The sequence below is a fragment of the Macaca thibetana genome, chromosome 13 (assembly GCF_024542745.1).
Source record: "Macaca thibetana thibetana isolate TM-01 chromosome 13, ASM2454274v1, whole genome shotgun sequence".
Taxonomy (NCBI): Eukaryota; Metazoa; Chordata; class Mammalia; order Primates; family Cercopithecidae; genus Macaca; species Macaca thibetana.
In genome coordinates, this window is record NC_065590.1 from 70,276,105 (window position 1) to 70,302,780 (window position 26,676).

At 38.2% G+C, this 26,676-nt stretch overlaps 1 protein-coding gene across 3 annotated transcripts in view; it reads left to right on the plus strand.

The window, feature by feature from the left end:
• STRN (striatin) overlaps window positions 1–26,676 on the plus strand; it is a 127,867-nt gene that overhangs the window by 14,378 nt on the left and 86,813 nt on the right. For 2 of the 3 annotated variants that reach the window (XM_050753338.1, XM_050753339.1), the window contains exon 2: window positions 25,994–26,097. In XM_050753338.1, coding sequence (XP_050609295.1) covers window positions 25,994–26,097 — 104 coding nt within the window. Of the gene's footprint in view, window positions 1–25,993; window positions 26,098–26,676 lie in introns of those variants that run through there. The other variant, XM_050753340.1, reaches the window with a different exon arrangement.

A 26,676-nucleotide genomic window follows, 5' to 3' on the forward strand; every position in this document is an offset into this window, starting at 1 on the left:
CGGGCGCGGTGGCGGGCGCCTGTAGTCCTAGCTACTCAGGAGGCTGAGGCAGGAGAATGGCGTGAACCCAGGAGGCGGAGCTTGCAGTGAGCCGAGATCGCGCCACTGCACTCCAGCCTGGGCAACAGCGTGAGACTCCGTCTCAAAAAAAAAAAAAAAAAAAAAAAAAAAAAAAAAAAAAAAAGAATTGACTGGAAGCAGTGTGGCAGAAGACAGAAGCATTAGGTATTTTGTTTTGTAGATGAGATGGACAGAAAAATAAGGGAGTAGGAACCCTGGAATTAAGGTGAGCTGGGGAAGTATTGAATAAGGTTGGGTGAAATAGGTATTTTGGGTGTGGCAAATAAGCATCACCACCAGAAAGATTCAAGGAAAGGACCAGGGGGAATGTTTCATTACTGAACATACAGGTTTCATTAGCATTCATTTAAATGTGAGAGAAATCAGATCCAATACCAGTATATCTAGTTAGGAGAAATAAACACCATGTCACATTCCACAATGGTGATACCAATTTCACCTGACGGAAAATTACAGCCCATTCTGGGATTTGTTGTTTTTTTTGTTTGAACTTCCTAAATGAGAAGGTTAACCAGTGAGCAAAAGAGCTTAATTTATAGGCACAACCAAAACCTGCTCCTGAGGAATGTGGATTGGTGTAAAGCTGAAAGGAGGAAACAGGGAGGAGCCTGTGATCTGGGTCAGTGCACTTGCTGAACTTGAAAAGTAGAGTCATCCGGGGAAGAAGGTATCCATGGCCCTAGTAATTCAATCCAGTACTTTATCTGTTGTTTCTTCTTTCTGTTCTTCATCTGCCAACATTAATAATAATTTCATTTATTGACATTTTCTGTGTGCCAGGTATAGTTTTAAGCGCTTTACATCTACAATCTATTTTAATCTTTGTAAAACTGTGTGTGGTAGATATTAATCATTCCCAAATGGATAGGTGAGAAATTTGGGAAGAAAGGTTAAATAATTTGCTATAGAAAAAGGCTGAGTGATGGGTCTGGGCATGGTAGGTAGAAGGAGATATTTTGACTTTTTTTTTTCCTCTCATGCTTCAGGGTCACTGTGCAGGGCTGGAATGTTTTCTTCTCCCTTGTTTGCCTAGTGAATTTCTAATCATCTTTCAATATTCCATTAATTCTGGGAAACCTGTCTGACTTCCAGGCACAAGGAAGCTTCGTGCTTCCTTAACAGCTTATATTATAAAGCAGAAGCATTGTTATCTAGCACCATCCAAACTGGTGGTTGATCAGTTAATCGGAAAAGATGTTAAAATAGTATCTTAAACAATTTGTTTTAGGTTAACAGTATATAGATGTATAGTCCTTTCCCAGTGTAAGACAGGCCTACCCACCCTTCACATTTTTGTTTCTTAAAATTAGAATACTAATTCAAGTTTTGTATTGTCATTCTTGAATAAGCCACAATTGTGTGTGTGTGTGTGTGTGTGTATTTTTGGGATGAAATTGTTCCACCTCACATCGTCAGGTGTTAGAATCTTGGAAGGAGGGCCGCACAACCTAGATCCTTTGCACAGGCGCTCCTGTGAGAATCTAATGTTGCCTCTGATCTTATAGCAGGCGGAGCTCAGGCGGTAATGCTGGCTTGCCTGCTGCTCACCTCCTCCTGTGCCACCCAGTTCCTAACAGGCCATGGACCCATATCGGTCCGTGTGGCCCAGGGGTTGGGAACCCCTGTCCTATCTCATACTTGGTATATTTGTTTCCTCAGTAGACTCTGAGTCACCTAAGGGCGTTTTTATTTCTCTAAGGCCGATAGAGTGACTGGCACATAGTAGCTGCCTAACAAGTGGTTCTTAAGTGAATGAATCATATATTAGGTTACACTGTTACTCAATATGTATTAACGTGTCTATATATGTATATCTTGTCTGTCAGCTAAATTGTGTCCTTAAGGGCAGTACCTGTGTTTCAGACATCTTTGATATTTACCATGTTTGTCACAAATTTAATGAATATACAGTATATGTTGGTTTTAGGGGAGCAGCGTATCTGTCCCTTTTGCTGCTTGCCTTACGACTTCCACTGGAAAGAGCTTTTTAGTGCACATAGTGTCTGCATTTTATTGTATAAAGCATTGCCTGGGCCATACCAAATCATTTTGACAGAGGTCATTTCAGGGATGCCACAGGCTTCATAATTGCTACTTGATGCTAGTTGTAGCAAATTGCGCTTGAGTTTGGTGGTTATGAGTATAGTGTTGTCTCCTTCCACACCCCTTGTGTGTTAATCACTGACTGCCAGGAAATGTCTTTGGCATAACATCCTAAAAAGTTTCTGTTATCAGCAGGGCCCTGTAACAGTTTTTTCCTTTTCTAAAGCCTGTGCCTTCATATTTTTTACAAGTGTCTTATTCCTTCTAAATTGAGAACTAATTGAATATTTTTTCCTTGTAGATAAATCTTATTTTAAATATCTAGTTATCATTACTTTGCATTCTCCTTTTCTGATTTTGTTTATATGTTACATTACCAATGTCTTATGATATTTAAATTTTTCGAACTCTGCTTTTTAAAATAAATAATATAAATGCCTCAATTATCTGGAACTTAGACTGAAACCCTGTAATCTTATCTTTGAGCCTGCTTCCTCTCAAAAAACTTAGATTTAGCTTTTCAGATGCTTATAGCTAGCCAAGTAAGTGAGAACAAACACAAAAAGGCTAAAATACGCAAGTTCCAGAGTTGCCAAAGCTTCATATAAAATGTGTCATTGTGGAATTTAAAAAATTCTATGCTTTTTCATCAAGGTTTTTGATTGGGGCATTAGACACTTCCTGAAATCTGGCATTCTCCTAGGCACTGGGGATACCATAGAGAAGAGGCAGATATGGTCTCAGCTCACATGGAACATATAATCAAGCAGTAATTCTTAACCTTGGACAGACTTGAGTCCATTATGCCAATGGTCATCTCCACTTTGCCATGCCATTTTAGTTTTCCCTAATTCAAAACCACTCCTGTAATCCTAGCACTTTGGGAGGCCAAGGCAGGTAGATCACCTGAGGTCAGGAGTTCGAGACCAGCCTGGCCAACACGTTGAAACCTCATCTCTACTAAAAATACAAACATTAGCTGGGCGTGGTGGTGCGTGCCTGTTATCCCAGCTACTCAGGAGGCTGAGGCAGGAGAATTACTTGAACTTGAGAGACGGAGGTTGTAGTGAGCCAAGATCATGCCACTGCACTCCAGCCTGGGTGATAGAGTGATACTCAGTCTCAAAAAAAAAAAAAAAAAAAAAAAAAAAAAAAAACCAACTGACCAGTAACAACAAAAGAAACCCCTTTCTCAGCTCCCTTATCTGTTAGTACTGCCATCCTATCCCTCATTCTCCTCTGAATTTCTCTGAATTTCTCTAAACAACCACATTTACTACCTTCAGTTTTTTACTAGTCTCATCTTTCTCTCTGTTCCTTTGCTGTCTTTCTCTTTTTCTGTTTTTGGTTACTCATTTCTCAATCTCTTGTGTTCTTGCTTCTGATCCTCTATTCAGATAATTGATTACCAAATTACATATTTTTTTCAGCAGTTACTCTTTGACTGAAGTCCTCCCACTCTACCTAATTACTTTTCTTCGGATAATTTACAAAATTATCTCTCTAATTAGTCTTGATACTTTTTTGCAGTTAAAATTTTACATGTCCAGTTTTTGCTGATGTCTTCATCTGGATGACATCCTTTCTAAAATCCTTTTCCCAAACCTAGTTGGCCCTTTTCCTCAGATCTAGCCCCCAGTTTACCCTTTCTAGAAACCTAGCCTCAGCTTTCACTCAACCTTTCACTTTCTTATAGTCACTCTTCTAGCCATGCGTTAGTTTTGTAAAATATGTAGTTTAAAATCCATTTTTGATCATTTAATTACTAATACTACTTCTTCCATGGTTACCTCATCACCTCATAACGGGGTGACTGAAGTGGAAGTCTTCCCTAATATTTCACTTCTGGTTTCTCCCTTGGCCAAAGTAGTTTACATAGTATTGCCTCCCAAGCTTCTAAAAATTGATTTGTTCAACACATTCTTTTTATTTTTTATTTTTGCCTGTTATAGGTTTTAAATCTGTCCATGATTAGACTGTTTATATTTCCTAGATATTAGAGCACAGTCATGAATTACTTAACAACGGGGTATGTTCTGAGAAATACATAATGAGACAATTTCATTTTTGTGTGAACATCGTAGAGTGTACTTACACAACCCTAGATGGTATAGCCTGCTACATACCTAGGCTATATGGCATAGCCTATTGCTCCTAGCCTGCAAACCTGTATAGCATGTTACTATATGGAATACTGTAGGCAGATGTAATACAATGACGAATATTTGTGTATCTAAACATATCCAGGCCCTAAACGTAGAGAAGGTATAACCTTATGGTTATGGTTATGGGACTACCATCATGTATATGTGGTTCATCATTGACTGAAATGTCGTTGTTCAACACATGACTGTATTCTTTCTAAACCAAAATAGTGTTAGCTTGCTTTGTACATAAATCATACCTGCTTTTTTTGTCATTGCTCAAAAGGTTTATTCTGGAATGTCCTTCTACCACCTTGTAGATTTATATATTCTTTATTCAAATTTAGCTCAAGTCCCATTTCCAACACTAAGATTTTTGGATACCCTCAGCTTTTAGTGATGTTTCTTTTTTAGTACTTGTTTTGTTATTTGGCACTTAGGGTGTGCTACCTTATACTGTTTTTTACTTGCTTCTTACGAATCTGTTCAGTCAATTTAACAAATATTTGTTGAGCGTCTACTACATGCAAGTAACTGTTCTAGGAATTGGGGATATAGCAGTCAACAGCACAGGCAATCTCATCTCTTTAGCAACTTCCTCTGTACCTTTAAAAACAATTATCTCCAATACCTATCACAGTATGTGTTGTTACTGATGTTAAAATTGTGTCCAAATTAACAAGTGGCCAAATTTAACATTGAAGTCCAAATTTCTTGGCTAATAATGCAGGTAAAAAAAATAGATGACACATTTTGGCTGATCAGAATACACTGGTAACTGGCTGGATGCAGTGGATCATGCCTGTAATCCCAGCACTTTGAGAGGCCGAGGTAGGCGGATCACCTGAGGTCAGGAGTTCGAGACCAACCTGGCCAACATGGTGAAACCCGTCTCTGCTAAAATACAAAAATTAGCTGGGTGTGGTGGCACATGCCTGTAATCCCAGCTACTTAGGAGGCCGAGGCAGGAGAATCACTTGAATCCGGGAGGCGGAGGTTGTAGTGAGCCCAGATCACATCACTTTACTACAGCCTGGGCGACAGAGTAAGATTCTATCATAAAAAAAAAAAATAGAGTACACTGGTAACTGTAGAGGAGAGGATGATCATTCTACAGGACGAGGGGAAATGTTTTGGAAGATGGTTATTTTGTTTTTGATTTAATAATTAATTTTTTTTTTTTTTTTTTTTTTTTTTGAGACGGAGTCTCGCTCTGTCACCCAGGCTGGAGTGCAGTGGCCGGATCTCAGCTCACTGCAAGCTCCGCCTCCCGGGTTCACGCCATTCTCCTGCCTCAGCCTCCCGAGTAGCTGGGACTACAGGCGCCTGCCACCTCGCCCGGCTAAGTTTTTTTTGTATTTTTAGTAGAGACAGGGTTTCACTGTGTTAGCCAGGATGGTCTCGCTCTCCTGACCTCGTGATCCGCCCGTCTCGGCCTCCCAAAGTGCTGGGATTACAGGCTTGAGCCACCGCGCCCGGCCAATAATTAATTTTTTAAAAATTAGCCAAAGTAATGCTGCCTTGGAAGATGTTACTTTAACTGCATACCCTTCGTGTCCCATGAAAAGGAGACAAATAAGCAGAATGCAAATAAATAAATAGAAATTTTTAAAAAAATACTTATTATATTGGGATCAGTACTTAGTCTTCCACATGTCATCTTTAGTTCCATATCATCACAGAATGTTAAACTCTTTAATTTGTAGTTGAGGGAACTGAGGTTGCTCAGAAAGGTTAAGTAACTTTAATAAGGTTGCATATATTTGTGAGAGAACCAGGAGTAGGAATTTCCCAACTGCCACTCAGTACTTTCTCTGTCAAAGGACATTGAATTTTTGTAGAACATAGTTCTACATTGAATTTTGTAGAACACAGTTCAGTGATTATATATATATTTATAAAATATATAAAAATAATATATATGTTCCCAAGTTATCAAGAAAAATTAGGTTATATTCACTGGGTTTTTTTGGTAATAAAGTTAGGAATTTGTAGGTTCTTGAGATTTAATATACTTAGTGGTTAAATGATTTAATTTATTTTGAATATTTTTACATATATCTAGCATTTTATAGTATATACTTTGTGGTGTCTTTTGTTTTCAGACTGTTTGAATAAAAACTGACATTTCAATTTAATTTTGTATATTTTTAGCAGGAAGTGAATATTGATAGTTGAAATTCAGGTAGTTATTAGTAAAGGTTTGTTTTACTAAAACTTATCCTTCCTAGTTAAGGAATTTATTTACATTGACTTTTTAAAAAATGTTTTTGTGGCCGGGCGTGGTGACTCACGCCTGTAATCCCAGCACTTTGGGAGGCCCAGGCGGGCGGATCACGAATTCGGGAGATGGAGACCTTCCTGGCTAACATGGTGAAACCCCGTCTCTGGCCGGGCGCGGTGGCTCAAGCCTGTAATCCCAGCACTTTGGGAGGCCGAGACGGGTGGATCACGAGGTCAGGAGATCGAGACCATCCTGGCTAACACGGTGAAACCCCATCTCTACTAAAAAATACAAAAAACTAGCCGGGCGAGGTGGCGGGCGCCTGTAGTCCCAGCTACTCCGGAGGCTGAGGCAGGAGAATGGCGTAAACCCGGGAGGTGGAGCTTGCAGTGAGCTGAGATCCGGCCACTGCACCCCAGCCTGGGCGACAGAGCAAGACTCCGTCTCAAAAAAAAAAAAAAAAAAAAAAAAGAAACCCCTTCTCTACTAAAAATACAAAAAAATTGGCCGGATGTGGTGGCATGCACCTGTAGTCCGAGCTACTCTGGAGGCTGAGGCAGGAGAATCGCTTGAACCTGGGAGGTAGAGGTTGCAGTGAGCCAAAATTGTGCCACTGCACTCTAGCCTGGGTGACAGAGCTAGAATCCGTCTCAAAAAAAAAAAAAAAAGTTTTTGTAAGTTTGGTATAATGTAAATTAGGGAAAGATTTGGAACATGGATCATTGACTAGAAACTATCAACTTTTTTACAAAAAAAACAGTTTTAGTTCTTATTTGGAATTGAGTTAAATTTAGATTTTTAGAAGCTGTCTAAATTTTACATTAGAAGAAATGATTTATTGAAAATAAGAGTACATGTATATACAAAAACACAGGATGCACAGAAACATATAAAGTGGAAAGTACCCCAGCCTCTCTCCATTCCTTTTTACAAACCTACTGTTTAGAGATAAATTCTATTAACAATTTAGTGTATATCAGATTTTGTGTATACACACACACACACGTGGGATCTTTACTGAACTTGCGTTTACTTTGGTAATAATTGGGATGTTTACATTTCAAGTCTTCTCAAACAGGATTTTTCTTAATTCCTTAAGTAGGGAGACATCCTATACTTAAATACCTAGGAATAAAGTAAAGAATTTATAAGTTTTATTACTAGTGTGAGTGGGATCTTTTTTCCATTTTGTCTCTAACTGGTTATTTCCAACACATGGGACAGCTGCTTCTGTGTGCAAAGTCGTTTGGTCACCTTGCAGAAATACTTCATTCTTCCTCTCTTTTTTTTTCTTTCTCACGTTTGGATGTTTTAGGTAGAAAAAAATGAACTGGAAATATTTCCGGTATTTATACCTCTCTTTTTCTAGTATTTTCCGGTATTTATACCTCTCTTTTAATAGTACTGGCTATTAACTCTAGAGCTTTGTATCATGATGGTCATGCTACAGGGTTTTTCCTTAAAAAAAAAAGTTTATTTTAAAGGTACATGAAAAGTGTGTAAAAGTGTAGTATTTATTGTTTTCTAGGAATTACTATGTGGCATGTTAAAAATGTTTCTAGTTTTCTGAGAGATGTTAACACTAATAGATGTTGAATTTTGTGAATTGATTTTTCGCATCTAAGATAATGTGTGTTTTTTCTCATTTAACCAACTAATGAAATAAAGTTGGTTCTGCAGTATTTTTCTTTTGATATACTGCTGTATTTGCTTTGTTAATATTTTATTTAGGATTTTTACTTCTGCATTCTTTTTTTTTTTTTAAAGACAGAGTCTTGCACTGTCACCCGGGCTGGAGTGTGGTGGTGCGATCTTGGCTCACTGCAACCTCTGCCTCCCAGTTCAAGTAATTCTCTTGCCTCAAGCAATTCTCCTGCCTCAACCTCCTGAGTAGCTGGGATTACAGGCGCATGCCACCACACCCAGCTAATTTTTTGTATTTTTAGTAGAGATGGGGTTTCATTATGTTAGCCAGGCTGATCTTAAACTCCTGACCTCATGATCTGCCTGCCTTGGCCTCCCAAAGTGCTGGGATTACAGGCGTGAGCCACCATGCCTGGTCTCTGCATTCTTAAATATAAAGTCATTATGTATTTTTGATAATGTTATTTTGAACTCAGGTACACAGAATTAAGTTCTCCTAGTTAGACATTGTTTGGTCTGGACATGGTCCTTCTGTTTAATTTACTTATCCATTTTTATCTCCATTCCTCTCATATTTATTTCCCTTTTTTTAAAAAAAGTATCTTTATGAAATATTATTGTTTTTCTGCATGTTTTTTATTTATAAAAATCAAATTGTACCATTTTCCTCTCTTTTTTAAAAGATCCAGCTGTGGTGTTTCATATATATTAAATCCATTACTTTTAACCGTTTGAGATTTTCTTTGACATATTACTAAATATTGGAATTGCTGGTTTGTTGGCTGTGTATACACTTGATTTGACTAAGTACGGCACATTGCTTTCCAGAATGACTGCTCTGGTCTGTGTTCCCATTTCAGTATGTGATCCCATATTGCTGCTAACACTTGGCATTATCTAGCATTCTACTTCTTGCTAGTCTGATACGTTTAAAGTTGTATCTCCTACTTATATTAATTTGCATTTCTCTGATTATGACTGAATTTAAACATCTCTTCCATAGTGTGTTAGCCTTTTGGGTTTCCTCTCTGAACTGCTTGTTTCTATCCTTTGTATTCCATCTAAGGAACATGGAATGTTTTTCTGTCCATTTATTGAAGTCCTCTGCTATGTATATTTACAAGTGGGAACAGTTTTCTTTTTTTGTTCTACAATTTATTTTTGGCAATTTTTCAGGTTAGTGCTACAGTTTTAGCAGAAAACAATGATAATTTTATTAAAGATAAGTCTATACTTGTAAGTTAAATAAAGTCATTGGGATTTGTGTTTATACTAGGAACATTACTTAAAATAACAGACATTGGCTTATGTAATGGATTTAATCTTTAAAATATTCTTTGTCTTATTATCTTACACATTATTTTGTTTGTATGCACAAAAACTTTAATTGTTTATATGAGATTACCAAATATTCTGAAAACTCTTGGAACTGCAGCCATATATTTCCTCCTGCCTGTAAGGAGTGTCCACCTTGATGGTTAAATCAACAATGTGTGATCTTAGATATCAGTCTTTCCTTCTTTATAACCTTTTTTCGTTATATCTGCATTGCTTTTGTATATTAAGACAAAAACAACTTAATAGAAATTTAACTCTAGCATCTATATTTTCAACTGTCTGTTAGTGTTATATATTTGTTTTAAATATGAGTTTTTTGTTTGTTTTTTTGAGACAGCGTTTCGCTCTTGTTGCCCAGGCTGGAGTGCAGTGGCATGATCTTGGCTCACTGGGTGACAAGAATGAGACTCCATCTCAAAAAATAATAATAATAATTTACATAAGAAAATAAGTTATAAAATTTTGCACCATGATTCTGTTCATGTTGAGAGATGCATTGAAAGGCAAATTCAAGGGAAATAATTCAGATGATAAAAATAGAAGCTAAAATAGAGCATGCCATTTAACAGCTTTGAGCATTACTTTTTTATGGGGTGAAGAGGGATGTGGAGAAAGAGGCTGCTGGTGTTCTTGGGTGTATTTTCCAAGGCAAAATGACCAAATAATAGAGTCTGCACATAGCTTTGTAGTCCCCTTTTGCAGAAGAGATTGAACTAATTTGCATTGCCACCAAGAATATATAAATCTTTATATGTAATTCATCTAATATCTGTAATTCATCTGCCTGTGAACATTGGGTTTTATCTTTTTAATTTACTTTCTTTGTTTTGTTTTGTTTTGTTTTGAGACAGAGTCTCACCTCTGTTGCTGAAGTTGGAGTGCAGTGGCAGGCTCAACTGCTCACTGCAGCCTCAGCCTCCCTGGGCTCAGGTCATCCTCCCACCTCAGCCTCCCTAAGTTGCTGGGACTACAGGCATGTGCTACCATGTTCAGCTAATTTTTATATTTTTTGTAGAGAAGAGGTTTGGCCATGGTGTTCCAGGCAGGCCTCAAACTCTTGATCTCTAGCAATCCACCTGCCTTGGCCTCCCAAAGTTCTGGAATTACAGGCGTGGGCCATTGTGCCCAGCCTAATTTACTTTTTTTAAGACAAAAACGTTTTCAAATTTACAGAAAAGTTTCAAGAGGAATACAGTAAACTTTTTACTCAGCCTCACCAACTATTAATATTTTCAACTGTGATAATTTGTATTTTTTATTACTAATTAGACTCTGCAGTTTTCCGTGTGATGATTCATCTCTGTATATTCTCATGGTTCTTCATCAGTCTCCTGCCATTTGTTTCTGAGTAGAATCTGGTTATTTTGTTTATTAATATTGACTAGTATTCACCTTTTAAGAAGGTAACCTTTTTAAAATTATTTCTCTTATATTTTTCTATTTTCCTTTGAAGTATATCTTATATAAAATGCCTCATTTGAATATGTTTACTACATATATCTTAACTCTGATTATAATCTTCATTTCTTCAGTAATCAGAAAGGGTTATACTATTTCTACAAGAATGCAAAAAGTACTTTAAAAATTAACCTATCAGTGTTTTATGTAGATTATAAGTTCAATGAAAAATTGGACTATGTCTGTGGTGGAAATATGACCCAAACGCTTAAACAAAGTTTTGGTACATAGTAGGTACTCAATAAATGAATAAATGGATTTTATTACAGTATGTTGGTTAGAATATGAATGGATTCAAGTTCTTTTCAGAATCATTCCTTTTTGTCCTAATAAATACTGTATCATGATCTTTCCCTAGTATTATATTACTTCTGATTTAATATACTTTTAGTTGTTACACTATTTTGAATCATTTTTTGAAACCTATTTTATTTACTTCTGTTCAGCAAATGCTTACAGAACAGTGATTTTGTGTCAGAAACTGTTTCCACTGTTAAGTGGCAAAATGAACTTTGAAAAGACTAGATGCTGGCTGGCTGGGCATGGTGGCTCATGCCTGTAATCCTAGCACTTTGGGAGACTGAGGGGGGAGGATTGCTTGAACTCAGGAGTTTGAGACCAGTCTGGGCAGCATACTGAGGCCCTGTCACTGCCAAAAAATAAAAATAAAAAATAAGAAACAATAGATGCTGAATTTTGCTGAATGCCTTTTTTGAATCTATTTTTGATTCCTACCTCATGTTACTGCTGTGAAGAATTAAGATACATAATGCGAATAAGATAGGTATATAAAAGTGCTTTGTGAGCCACAGTGGGAAAGCTAGATGTTATCATCACTTCTAATTAATGTATCTGAGATAAGGTATGGTGTATGATATATTAGGTAATTGGTCTGTAAAAGCAACAGGAGATCCCTGAGTGGCTTCGGAAAAAGAATGTCAGTACAGTGTCCCCTATGCAGTACTTTGATTAAAACGAAAAACAGGCCAGACGCGGTGGCTCACGCCTATAATCCCAGCACTTTGAGAGGCTGAGGCGGGGGGATCACGAGGTCAGGAGATCGAAAGCATCCTGGCTAACATGGTGAAACCTTGTCTCTACTAAAAATACAAAAAAAAAAATTAGCCGGGTGTAGGGGCATGTGCCTGTAATCCCAGCTACTGGGGAGGCTGAGGCAGGAGAATCACTTGAACCAGCAAGTTGGAGGTTGCAGTGAGCCGAGCTCGCACCACTGCACTCCAGCCTGGTGACAGAGCAAGACTCAGTCTCAAAACAAAACAAAACAAAATAAAACAAAAAACAAAACAACTTGACACACTTAGAAAATGAGGTTTGTGCTATTGGTTTCCTTTTATTTTAGAAAAATAAAGCATTGTTTAAATGTTTCTTGCAAGTACAAATGTAATTTAAATTAATAAATGTTCAAAGATATCTGTAATTAAATTTCATTCAGCAGACATATATTATGTCTAATAGAGAACTTGCTAAGTAAGAGATAAAGGATGATTACATGAACATAGAATTGTCAGTAAGAGTCCTAAAAGTCAGTGATAGGACAATAGTTAAAAGATATCAAATAATTATTTATTCTTAAACATTAAACAGGATATTAATAGTTTTAATAACTTTGAAGTTTGACAACACCGTAAAAACATTACAGACCACTTTTATTTATGAAAATACATGCAAATAGCAAACACCAGATGGGCTTAAACCTGCTACTTAATTACCCAGTAAGTGACAAAGCTGGAATTCAAACCAGATTTGAGCTGTACTAGTACTACCCTTGAAAAGGGTTCCTTACACTCAGCTTTCCTTAATTTCTTAAACTTTTTTTTTTTTTTTTTAAATTGAGACAGAGTCTTGCTCTATTGCCCAGGCTGGAATGCAGTGACATGATCTTGGCTCACTGCAACCTCTGCCTCCCAGATTCAAGCAATTCTCGTGCCTCAGCCTACCAAGCAGCTGGGATTACAGGTGTGCATCACCACACTTGGCTAATTTTTGTGCTTTTAGTAGAGGTGGTGTTTCGCCATGTCAACCAGGCTGGTCTTGAACTCCTGACCCCAGGTGATCCGCCCGCCTCGGCCTCCCAGAATGCTGATATTACTAGTGTGAGCTACCATGCCCAGCCAATTTCTTAAACTTTTGATTATACTAAATATGTTCCTTCTGCATAACACTGTTTTTATAAAATTAATCTCTTAAAATACTTCAAAATTCAAAATACACTTTTTAGATTCTTTAAGATACTCATTGCCGTGTTCATGGCCTTTAGACGTGTGATCATAGCCTATTTGTTTTTCATTGACTTAGTTTCATATTTCTTTGCCTTTTTCATTCTACTTTTTCTTATAGAACTATTTACTAGTAATGAAATCATTTTAAAGAATATACTTTTTCTTCCTCCTGCTAACTGTTAAGAGAATGTTTTATAACCACTCTCATAGCCTGTAAGTTTCTTTTCTAAACTACCTTTTCAGGATACATATTTATTAACTTGCTTTCAAATGAATATGGTCATGTCTATGCAGCAAGTTTCTTTTCCTTTTCTTTCTTCCTTCCTTCTCTTCTTTTCTTTTTTTTCTTTTTCTTTTCTTTCTTTTTTAAGGCAAGGTTTCGCTCTGTAGCCCAGGTTGAAGTGCAGTTGTACAAACATGACTCACTGTAGCCTCAACCTCTCTGGCTCAAGTGATCCTCCCACTTCAGCCTCCCTGCCAAGTAGCTGGGACTACAAGTGTGCACCAGCATGCTCCACTAACTTACTTAGTTTTTTATAGACATGGAGTCCCAGTGTGTTGCCCAGGCTAGTCTTGAACTCCTGGACTCAAGCCATCTTCCTGCCTTGACCTCCCAAAGTGATAAGATTACAGGCTTGAGCCATTATGCCTGACCTCTTTTTCCCTTCCTTCCTTCCTTCCGTCCGTCCGTCTGTCTCGCTCTTGTTGCCCAGGCTGGGGTACAGTGGCATGATCTTGGCTCACTGCAACCTCCGCTTCCCGGGTTCATGTGATTCTCCTGCCTCAGCCTCCCGAATAGCTGGCATTACAGGCATGTGCCACCACGCCCGGCTAATTTTGTATTTTTTAGTAGAGACGGGGTTTCTCCATGTTGGTCAGGCTGGTCTCGAACTCCCGACCTCAGGTGATCCGCCCATCCTGGCCTCCCAAAGTGCTGGGATTGCAGGCGTGAGCCACTGTTCCGGCCCTCTTTTTCTTTTTCTTTTTTTTTTTTTTTTTTTTTTTTTTTTTTTTGAGACGGAGTCTCGCTCTGTCGCCCAGGCTGGAGTGCAGTGGCCGGATCTCAGCTCACTGCAAGCTCTGCCTCCCGGGTTTACGCCATTCTCCTGCCTCAGCCTCCCGAGTAGCTGGGACTACAGGTGCCCGCCACCTCACCCGGCTAGTTTTTTTTTTGTATTTTTTAGTAGAGACGGGTTTTCATCAGGTTAGCCAGGATGATCTCGATCTCCTGACCTCGTGATCCGCCAGTCTCGGCCTCCCAAAGTGCTGGGATTACAGGCTTGAGCCACCGCGCCTGGCCCCTCTTTTTCTTTTTAACTGAGCTTATTTTTCTCTTCCCCAGCTTGTGTCTGGGTCCTACTGTCTTGGTCAGAGTATTTTACTGTATTGACCTGGACAATTCTGCCATCATGAACCATATTTTAAACCAGAATACGGAAGAGCATAGATTATTTTGGAAGGATAATTTTAACACACACACACACACTTTATTCTGAAAATTTAGCAACAAAATGAAAGGTGGTTTGTGATAGTTGATGTATCAACATACAGGAAGAAGAAAGCCTATAATCTGTTTCAGAATGCTATTTCTGGGGCTGGTAACATCAAAAATAATCAAATTAAACGTTAACTTGCTGACTCATAAGATTTTCTCAATTTAGAAGTTGGAGAACATGTATATTCCTCTATTACCACTTTCCATCTTTCTCAAATACAGTTTTTGTAGTTTTCTGTTGGCTTCATCATCGTATTGAAAGATTATTAATCACTTACATATGTGTAGTTTTCTGTTAAGTCCTGTTCAATATATTACAAAATTGTGATCTATGTTTGTAATATCAATTAATAAGATGGTGTTAAATCAGATTACGTGTTCATTTACTTGGTCATTGTTAATACTTCACAGAATATAAATTGTGTTGCATGAGCATGAATTTCTCTCTTAATCCCACATAATTGTCTTAAAATTATGCACCATTTATCGTTAGAGTGAAAGATTATGTGTCATTTATTGTAGTGGTAGAAGAAAATGAAACCAAAACAGAATCCAATCCAAAAGCTTAGGTTACTACAGTAATTACATCTTCATATACTAAAGACAGCACACTATTACTGTTCAAGAGCGGTGTCTTGGACAACTGGTTACTTACACTCTTTTCAGAGAAGAAATAGGAACATAAGGAAGCAGGAAGATTTTTGTCTAAATATGAAGCAAGAAAGGCTTAAATGTCTTTATTCTAGGGATTAGGCATCGTAAGTTTTTTTTAGAGAAATTGTTTTCATGGTATTTCCTACCTGCATTTGTCACTTTGCTTTTGTCTAAATACTTAACATTTATAATATTTATAAATTTATTATTTACATGTTAATACCAACATTTTTTATTTATTTTATTTTATTAATAGGAGCTCTGATTCACATTTCATAGCCACCTTTGTGTGGGCAAAAGAACTGATAATTAAAATTTTCAAAGCTTAAGGAAAAACAAACTTTCCAGTTTATGGTAATTATTGTTTATATTTCTACTTTGTATGTTCTTTTTTTTTTCATTTATTTTCTTTTTTTTTTTTTTTTTTTTTTTGAGACGGAGTCTGGCTCTGTCACCCAGGCTGGAGTGCAGTGGCGCGATCTCGGCTCACTGCAAGCTCCGCCTCCCGGGTTTACGCCATTCTCCTGCCTCAGCCTCCCGAGTAGCTGGGACCACAGGCGCCCGCCACCTCGCCCGGCTAGTTTTTTGTATTTTTATCTGTTTTTTTCCATTTACTGCGGTTGAACTTTTATCTTTTAAATCAACATTGAATAACCACAGTATTGCTAGGCACTTTGGGATGGAATAGTTGAGTATATTTTTATGTAGCTGTTATCCTCAGCAGATTTATAATCTAGTAGAATGCAAAAATCCCCTTTTTGTGTGTCCTCAATACAAGTGGGAAGCACTTAGTAGGCACTTAGTTATTTTATGTTGAATGCATGAATGAAGGCTTCTGCCTGGTTTGGGATGAGATAAATTATGAACATTTTGAAAATTAAAAGAGAACAAGACAATTATGTAATAGTCCTAATTAAATGAGATTAATTATAGAAGGTGTTTAGTAGAGTTCGTGATACATATTAAGTATACCAAAGTGCTTACTTTCTTGCCTTTTTGCTGAACATTAATATAAGTCCCATAAAGTGTTAAAATAATATGTACATACAGAGGTTTTTTTGTTTTGTTTTTAAACAAAATAAGAAATGCTCTTGGAATTCAGAGAAGGGATTACTGTAGTGTATGTAGGCTCAGACTTGGACATTGGTAGAATCCGAACATTAAAGGACATTTGGAGAGGTAGGAGAGAGAAGAGCATAAGCCAAGGCATGGAGCTGGGAAAGTTCAGGTAGTAGCTGAAGACTAATTGTCTACTTACTTTTTTAAAAATATAAAATTATGAGTTTCATTCCTCCCTTTGCCCACCATCCTCCCCTCTGTTGCCCAGGCTAGAGTGCAGTGGTGTAGTCTCAGTTCACTGCAGCCTCTGCCTCCCAAGTTCAAATGATTCTTGTGCCTCAGCCTCCTGAGTAGCTGGGGTTACAGTCTTGAGCCACCATACCTGGCTAATTTTTGTATTTTTTAGTAGAGACAGGGTTTCACCATGTTGCCCATGGCTGGACTCAAACTCCTGAGCTCAAATGATCCATCCATCTAGGCTTCTCAAAGTGCTGGGATTACAGGCGTGAGCCACCGGACCCAGCCTAATTGTCTACTTTGATTGGAGCATAGGATGTGTGTGAGTAGGGATGTGGAAGACAAAGCTAGATAGAGGGAACAGATTGTCGATAGCCTCATTCCATTGGGAAGAGTTTGGGCTTTATGTAGTTCCTTAAGATTTATGGATTCATAATTTATACATAAAGACTGAATGTTTTAAATATTAGAAGTGTTCCCTGTTGAAGAATACTTCTTTAGAGATCATATACCTACCAACGGATAATCATGTTGGTTTAAAACATGTTTAAAACTCCTTTGGAGCTAACCATAAACAAAATCATACATTATAGAAGACTTATCATTTGCAAGTAATACGTTCTGAGAGCTCTGTAAATCCTCAGATTTTAAGATTAAGATAATTTTTTGTGGATTTCTTTATCTGAATTATATTTCCATTGAGAGTCATATGTTTTGTTTCTTACATGTATGCATATTCTATAAGTAAATTAAAATCCTTTTCAACTTTAATGAAAGTTTTATTTCACTTGAATCCTTTTTGCTCAGGTTGGAGCATTTGCTAAATTAGTTCAGTGATTTTTGGTGGTGGGGTATAGAACATTTCTGTTCTTTTTCTCGTGAAGAGCTGCTATTTTCTTAGTCCTTATATTTTTCTTTCTTTGTGGGGGCAGAGGGCATTTTACATCAATAGATTTAGGTTTTTTTCTTTTTTGAGACAGAGTTTTGCTCTGTCACCCAGGCTGGAGTGCAGTGGTGTGATCTCTGCTCACTGCAAGCTCCGCCTCCCAGGTTCTCGCCATTCTCTTGCCTCAACCTCCCAAGTAGCTGGGACTATAAGTGCCCACCACCACACCCAGCTATTTTTTTTGTTTTTTTAGTAGAGACGGGGTTTCACTGTGTTAGCTAGGATGGTCTCGATCTCCTGACTTCATGATCCTCCTGCCTCGGCCTCCCAAAGTGCTAAAATTACAAGGTTGAGAGCCACCGTGCCCGGCCTAGTTTTTTTTCTTAAACTGTTTAGAGTCATTGCCTTTTAACTTTAATACAAATGCTTGGCTGGGCATGGCGGCACACACCGGTGGGCCCTGCTCCTCAAGAGGCTGAAGCAGGAGAATCGCCTGAGCCCAGGAGGTCAAGACTACAGTGAGCTGTGATTGTGCCATTGCTCTCCAACCCTGTCTCAAAAAAACTTCCAAAGACAAATGCTTGGTGTTAGGCTAGACTCATGCTTTTAACCTCTAGATTGGGCCTCTAGCTTCTCCATTGCCTTAACAAAGTATCTTCTGGGTAGCTCTTAAAACAGTGGTAAGCATGAATGTTAAATCTAGGAATGTCATACTGTCTCATACTGTAAATATGCAGAATTCCTCCCTTGATTGATATCTTATTCTCTCTTTTCTTCTACATATGTGTATATGTACATATACAGTTATCCTTCGATGTCTGTAGGGGATTGGTTCCAGAAACTCCCCTACCCAATACAAAAAACTGTGGATACTCAAGTTCCAATTTTCTTATATAAGGTGGCGTAGTATATGCATATAAACTATGCACACCCTCCCATATACTTTAAATAATCTCTAGATTATTTATAATACCTAATGTAAATGCTGTTATATATTTTTAAAATTTTCTATTTATTGTATTGTTTATTGAATGTTTTTGATAGATGGTTGATTGAATCTGCAGATGTAGAACACATGGATATGAAGGGCTAACTGCATGTGTGTGTGTGTGTGTGTGTAAATTTTAAAAAAATGGAATTTCTAGCCCTTTGAGCAAACATAAGGAACATTTATAGAGTTGAAAGATAGGAAAATGTGCTGAGGGAATTTAACTGACTGATTCGAGTTCTGAGGTAGCCTTTAGGATCTCAAAAAACCTACCGATGTATATTTATTTATATGCTGCCATAAGGTGACATTGTGGGTGTAATTAATTTAGTGCTTTAAATGAGAATTTGGGCAATTGAGGGTTTTCTGTACACGAAAATCTATATTTGTAGTCTTACATTTAGGGATGGAGAGATTGCTTTTGAAAGAACATACCACTATCTCCTATAGCATTTCAGAGGTAAAATGTTATCTAGAAGGATCACTTGAGCCCAGGAGTTCAAGGCTGTAGTGAACTACAATCATGGCACTGCACTTCTAACCTGGCAGCAGAGAGAGACCCTCATCTCTAAAAAACATAAAATGAAATGTATCTTTATTTTCAATATAATCCATCAGTTCACATCTTATCTTTTTTTGAAATGTAACGAGATAAATAAAATGGTACAGTATTTTATTTATTAGGAAAATTTCAGGAGACTCACTAGTTTGTTAAAATGTAAAACTTGGCCAGGTATAGTGGCTCACGCCTGTAATCCCAGCACTTTGGGAGGCTGAGGCGGGCAGATCACCTGAGGTCAGGAGTTCGAGACCAGCCTGGCCAGCATGGTGAAACCCTGTCTCTATTAAAAATACAAAAATTAGCCAGACACAATGGCAGGCGCCTGTAATCCCAGCTACTTTGGAGGCTGACATAGTAGAATTGCTTGAACCCGGGAGGCAGAGGTTGCAGTGAGCTGAGATTGTGCCACTGTTCTCCAGCCTGGATGACAGAGCGAGACTCTGTCTCACAAAAAAAAAAAAAAAAAAGGTAAAACTAGCTATAGCATAAATACCAGATTAGAATAGGCCTGGTGCAGTGGCTCTTGCATGTAGTTCCAGCACTTTGGGAGGCCAAGGTGAGAGGATTGCTTGAGGCTAGGCAACAGCCTGGCAACATAGGAAGACCCTGTCTCTACCAAAAAAATTAAAATTAGCTGCATGTGGTGGTGTGCGCCTATAGTCCCAGCTACTTGGGAGGCTGAGGCGGGAGAATTGCTTGAGTTCAGGATTTTGAGCCTGTGGTGAGCTATGATTGCACTCCAGCCTGGGCAACAGAGTGAGACCCTGTCTCAAATAAACAAACAAATACATGAATAAGCAAGCAAGCAATTTTTAAGTTGAACATCAGTTCTCTACTTGACTCCAGAGTTAAATAGGCATCCAGTTACTTTTTGTGTTTATTTTTATATTGACTGCTTTTGCCTGCAACTGTGTTTCTAGTTCTAAGTAAATATAACATATGCTGCTGGTACACATACATCTTGGGCAGCATATGTTTCAACCACTGGATTGTTAGCTCTGTTTTGTTTTGTCACTAGTTTAGTCCCAGTGCCAATAACTGTGCCTGGCACAAAGTAGGTGTTTAGTTAATATTGTTAAATGAACAAATACGAATATTTGACTGTATTACTTGAATCCTCATTTATTAATACTGCACTATCTTTTCTTAGCTGTTTTGGTGAACATATGTGTACTGGTCTTGTACCCTAACTAGATTGGAAGCGCCTTGTGGGTAGAAACTTGGTTTTATTTGTTTTTCCTATATTCTCCTTTACAACAGTTTAGACCTTGATGGGAAGTAGGTATTTCCCAAACATGATTGAACTGAAATATATTGGTAGATTTTATTTTATCAGGAGACTGCTAAAAGTATAGTCATAAATAAGGAATTTGGAAGAGAATCAAAAAGCTAGTATGTACTCGTCTGTCAATTTGAAGGCCTGTGTAAGACTCTACTTCTGTGAAGTAAAAAGGTAGGGCTCTGGGGCTGGACGTGGTAGCTGACACCTGTAATGCCAACACTTTGGGAAAAAAAAGAGGTAGGGTTCTGGGACTGTTCTTTGCTGCTTCTTTTTTTTTTTTTTCGAGAGAGTTTTGCTCTGTCGCTCAGGCTGGAGTGCAGTGGCATGATCTCAGCTCATCACAACCTCTACCTCTCAGGTTCAAGCAGTTCTCCTGCCTCAGCCTCCCGAGTAGCTGGAATTACAGACGCTTGCCACCACACCTGGCTAATTTTTTAATATTTTTAGTAGAGACGGGGGTTTTACCATGTTGGCCAGGCTGGTTTCGAACTCCTGATCTCAAGTGATCCGCCCACCTCGGTCTCTCGAAGTGCTAGGATTACAGGCGTGAGCCACCACGCCTGACTTCTGGGACTGTTCTGTTCCTTGCTCCTCAACAGACTGTTTCCTGGTTTGTGTTTTGTTTTGTTTTGCTTTGTTTTTTGTTTTTGGCCTTCTAACTGTGTTACAAATGGTTTAAGTCCGTGGTTCTCCAAGTGTGGTCCCAGATCAGCAGCATTATCACCTGGGTACTTATTAGAAATGGAAATTCTTGGGCCCCACTCCAGACCTACTGAATGAGCAACTCTGAGGGTAGAACCTAAAAAAATTATGTCTTAACAAGTCATCTGGGTGATTCTGATGGTAAAGCTTGATGTCACCAAATGATAATGACCCTTTTTTTTTTTTTCGAGATGGAGTCTCTCTCTGTCACCCAGTCTGGAGTGCAGTGGCATGATCTTGGCTCACTGCAACTTCCACCTCCCAGGTTCAAGCGATTCTCCTGTCATGGCCTCCTGAGTAGCTGGGACTACAGGCGCACGCCACCATGCCTGGCTAATTTATGTATTTTTAGTAGAGATGGGGTTTCATCATACTGGTCAGGCTGGTCTCAAACTCCTGACCTCAGGTGATCCACCTGCCTTGGTCTCCCAAAGTGCTGGGATTGCAGGCATGAGCCACCATGCCCAGCCTGATAATGACACTGTCTTTAAGAGAGAGGAGAGGGCTAGAGGCAGTGATTATGTGCCAGAGAAAACTAGCAGCCTAGATTTAAGAGCATAATATAATCCAGAGCTTTTCAGAGGGAATAGTTATAGTTTATAAAAGGCATTAAGACATAAAGCAGATTATTGAAACTTCATTGTACACTGTAACCATATAATTGACTTTTACTTATATATTTCCTCTTTTACTTTAAAGTTTGTGTTCAGATCGAAAGATGAGAACCTTAATCAAGTTTTATAATATTTTATTTTAGATTTTTGTAAAAGTGAATGCTCTTTATGTTCCATAGCAAGTAACAAGTAACTGAAAAGCTACTGAAAAGTGTCCAACCCAAGAATTTTGTGTATTTTTCATTTTGAATATACTTCTCGGTGATTTCAATTTTGAATCCTAGCCCTTTTAAATTTAGTTTAAAATGGCTTCAATAAGACTGGGCACGGTGACTTGCGCCTATAATCCCAGCACTTTGGGAGGCCCAGGTGGGTGGATCACGAGGTCAGGAGTTTGAGAACAGCCTGACCAACATGGTAAAACCCTGTCTCTACTAAAAATACAAAAATTAGCTGGGCATGGTGGTGCATGCCTGTAATCCCAGCTACTCAGGAGGCTAAGGCAGGAGAATTACTTCGACCCCGGAAGGCTGAAGTTGCAGTGAGCCAAGATCACGCCACTGCACTCCAGCCTGGGCAACAGAGACTCCGTCTCAAAACAAAAAAAGGAGGGAGGGGCTTTAATAAATTAAGTGGTACATTTTAAATATTTTAATTGTTTATTATATATTATATATGCAGATAAACCTGGTTAGATATAGAAGATTTATATTCCTATTTACATATATCCTTTTGACAAATTAGAATTGAAAATAATATAAAAATAAATTTTCTTTTTGTCATGCAGACTTAAATAGTAAAATGTCTACCTACTATTATTTGTATCTTTTTTGTTTATAATGGTTAGGAAGTGAATATGTGATTTTCTATACTGTGAAAAACATGTATAAAGTATCATGGAAGTTCAACATTCATTTTCCTTAAAGATAATTCCAAAGTTTTCTTCTCCAGAAATATATGCTGTTATCATTAGGTTTAGTTGTACAGATAAATGGCAGTATGATGATTTGTAATTTTTAAAATATATTTGATTCATAACACTTTTTTTTTTTTAAGATGGAGTCTCACTGTGTCACCCAGGCTGGAGTACAGTGGTGCGATCTCTGCTCACTGCAACCTCTGCCTCCCGGGTTTGAGCGATTCTTCTGTCACAGCCTTCCGAGTAGCTGGGAATACAGGTGCATACCACCATGCCTGGCTAATTTTTGTATGTTTAGTGGAGACAGGGTTTCACCATGTTGACCAGGCTGGTCTTGAACTCCTGACCTCAGGTGATCCCCCTGCCTCAGCCTCCCAAAGTTCTGGGATTACAGGTGTGAGCCACTGTGTCCGACCTATTTTCCTCTTTTTTTTTTTTTTTTTTTTTTTTTTTACCTTTTTTCCTTCCTTTCACTGTTTTTGTCTGTCTCTCACCCTCCCCCGCCCTTTTCAATGAACTCAATTCAAAGAGCAATATACTGCCGTATCTGGAGAAGTTTTAGCTGGATTTTAATCTTTATTGTTAAAGGGTAAGAATTTATACCAATTACTGTGTTTTCGACTGAGGTTGTTTTACAGAAGGAATTCGTTTTTTTATGTAGGAATGTGTTTTAAGACTTTTTGTTTATAAGTTTCGTAGAGAAAAAAAGGTAAAAGATTGACATTATTCTCATACTCTTTTACTCTTTTCTCAAAGGTCTTAGTTCAGGTCCTAATTTTCTTTCAATTATAGTCATAATTTATTTAACCGGTCCCCTTTAGATGGTCATTTGGGTTGTATACATATTCTTGTCTGTGTTTTATCAGTCATGTATTATGTAATTTCACATATGTGCAAATATATATTTGAAGGATAACATTCTAAAATTGCTGAGTTAAAGGGTATATGCATTTACAAACTTGACAGATATTGCCAGTTGTCTCTATAAAGTGGAACTGGTTTATACCATCACAGCTAGTATATAAATGTCTGTTTTCTACCACATTATTAAATTACTGAACTTTATCCGTTTGCTGGAAAAGGAGAAATCTGATTGTAGTTTATTTTTTATATTTTTAATTTTTTTATGAGATGTCTTGGTATGTTGGCCAGGATGATCTCAAACTCCTAGCCTCAAGCAGTCCTCTCACCTCAGTCTCCCAAAGTTCTGGGATTACAGGCATTAGCTACCATGCCTGGCCCTGATTACCCTGTCCCCCCCACTTTTTTTTTATTTTGAGACAAGGTCTCACTCTGTCACCCATGTTGGAGGGTGGTGGTGTGATTACTGCACCCTCAAGACTGCTCACTGCAGCCTTGGCCTCCTGGGCTCAGGTGATCCTCCTGCCTCAGCCTCCCAAGTAGCTGGGACCAAAGACACATGCCACCGTGCCTGGCTGATTTTTTAAATTATTTGTAGGGACGTGGTCTTGCTTTTTTGCACAAGCTAGGCTCAAACTCCTGAGCTCAAGTTATCCTCCTGCCTCGGCCTCCCAAAGTGCTGTGATTACAGGGCTGAGCCACTGTGCCCAGCCTCTGATTATACTTTTAATTGTAATTTCTCTTATGCTCGAAGTTGAACATATACAGTAAGGACTTTAGAGTATTATAGGCTGAAGTTTCAGAATCATCCAGGACCAATGAGGGTACAGAAATACAAAACTAGCCAAGGAGTATCGAGAGGACAAAATTGATAATTGATATGGTTATTACTTTCAATGTTTGATTGCATTGATTAGCTTATTACTTTTATTAAAGTCATTTTAAAGAGCATATAAAGTTCTATGCCAAAGCATGTTTGGCCTGACAAGTTGGGCTGTCATTTCCTTTTGACAAGACTTTCATTTTTATCAGTTTTAAATGCATGTATCATTACAGTTCTGGTTAGGTAACATAATTATCCCATTGCAGAATGTGTAATTTCAGAAGAGTATTGTGGATATTTGATGCTTCTCCTCTGAAAACAATTGAATTGTTTTCAGACCACTTTTATTTCAGTAAGATAAATGTAAACTAAGTTTGAATGAGATTTAAGTTTAGTGGCTCACTTGCTAAACCTGAGTTGGACAATCCTCACAATTCCTTACGGATGTGGCAAGGTCATCCTTAAATGTAAAGTTCTTGCTTACTTAATGGAAAGCACTGTAGATACATAAATAACATTGTTACCTGTCTTAGTGGGTCAGTATAATAGACAGGGGGTGGTGGTACATGTGAGAATAGTGAAATATATAGCTAGTTTTGAGGCCCTTATGACTTTTAAGAGGTATTATGAGTCACTTTAACAAATTAGTGTTTGTGACATAGTTTCAGTTTCTTATTGGAAAGATAGTATTTCAATTGTAAATGTTCTTTTAATATTCTGGAGAGCTACTCTTTCTTAGCCCCTCTGTTTTACTGACTTTAAAAGTTGTTTACAGTTTGTTTCATGTTCAAATACAGGGTTTTAGTAATTCCTTGGGGTGGGGGCAGAAGGCCGTTGTCTCTGATTTTCCTTTTCCCAACTTTCACTTTCTTTTTTCTTTGGATTACATTCCAAGGTGAGTGAGGAAAACGGTGGGGATTGAGAAAAGGGAGCAATTTATTGTTTGTTGGGGAGGTCCAAAATAAAGTCATTTAAGGAATCTGTCATAAAATTTAAATATATGATGAAGCTTGTGCAAGGGGATTATAAGAACTAGTTTTACTTTAACCCTTTTTGCTTTATAAAAAAGAAATCCTGTTGATGGCAAAAAGACAAACACATTAGCCAACTGTACTGTACACCTTGCATTTGTTTGCATTAATATTAGTTGTTTTATTTTATTTTTTGAGATGGAGTCTCACTCTGTTACCCAGAATGGAGTGCAGTGGCATGATCTTGGCTCACTGCAACCCCCGCCTCCCGGGTTCAAGCAGTTCTCCTGCCTCAGCCTCCCAAGTAGCTGGGATTACAGGTGCCACCAGGCCTGGCTAATTTTTGTATTTTTAGTAGAGACGGAATTTCACCATGTTGGCCAGGCTGGTCTTGAACTCTTGACCTCAAGTGATCCGCCTGCCTCAGCCTCCCAAAGTGCTGGGATTACAGGTGTGAGCCACTGCGCCCAGCAGTATTAGTTGTTTTAGATTGTAGACTCTTTAATGATATGGACTGTGTGTTGTAAAATCCCTAGCCTGAAGTAAAATGCATTTGGATGTCCCCACAGCCCTATTTAACTTAAATCCTTTTTCCCCCTTGCGGTCAGTGCATTTTTATATTTGTACATACTTTGTGAGAAATAGGTAAAGGAAGTATTTTTGCATCTAATTGTTCTAACTTCCAAAGGTTCTTTACTGAGTTAAAATAATTTTTTTTTTTTTTTTTTTTGGTCTAAACTGAATTTTGTCTGTCTTTCCCCTACTCAGGCCCAGATTGCCTTCCTACAGGGAGAAAGGAAGGGCCAAGAAAATTTGAAGAAGGATCTTGTGAGGAGGATCAAAATGTTGGAATATGCTCTTAAACAGGAAAGGTAATTCAGTAAAATGAAAAGTGGTGTTCTTTTTTTTTGTTTGTTTTTGAGATGGAGTTTCGCTCTTGTTGCCCAGGCTGGAGTGCAATGGTGCGATCTCGGCTCTCCGCAACCTCCGCCTCCTGGTTTCAAGCAGTTCTCCTGCCTCAGCCTCCCCAGTAGCTGGGATTACAGGCATGCGCCACCACACCGAGCTAATTTTGTATATTTAGTAGAGATGGGATTTCTCCATGTTGGTCAGGCTGGTCTTGAACTCCTGACCTCAGGTGATCTGCCCACCTCGGGTCTCCTAAAGTGCTGGGATTACAGGTGTGAGCCACTGGGCCCAGCAAAAATGGCTGTCTCTTAAATGTTGGAATAATTTTTTCATCATTCCTAAAATAAATTTAAATGTTAATACTGCTTGGATTCAGGAGTATCTGTAGTAAACATTTGTATGAATGGTTGGAATATGTTAATTTTATGAATAGTTTAATAATGATCAAAAAACTGATTTATATGATTTTTTTAAAATTAGCAACATGTTTTTCCTACTCTGCCTGTTTTGAAGAAACAGATGTGCTCCCTGAACTGTCAATA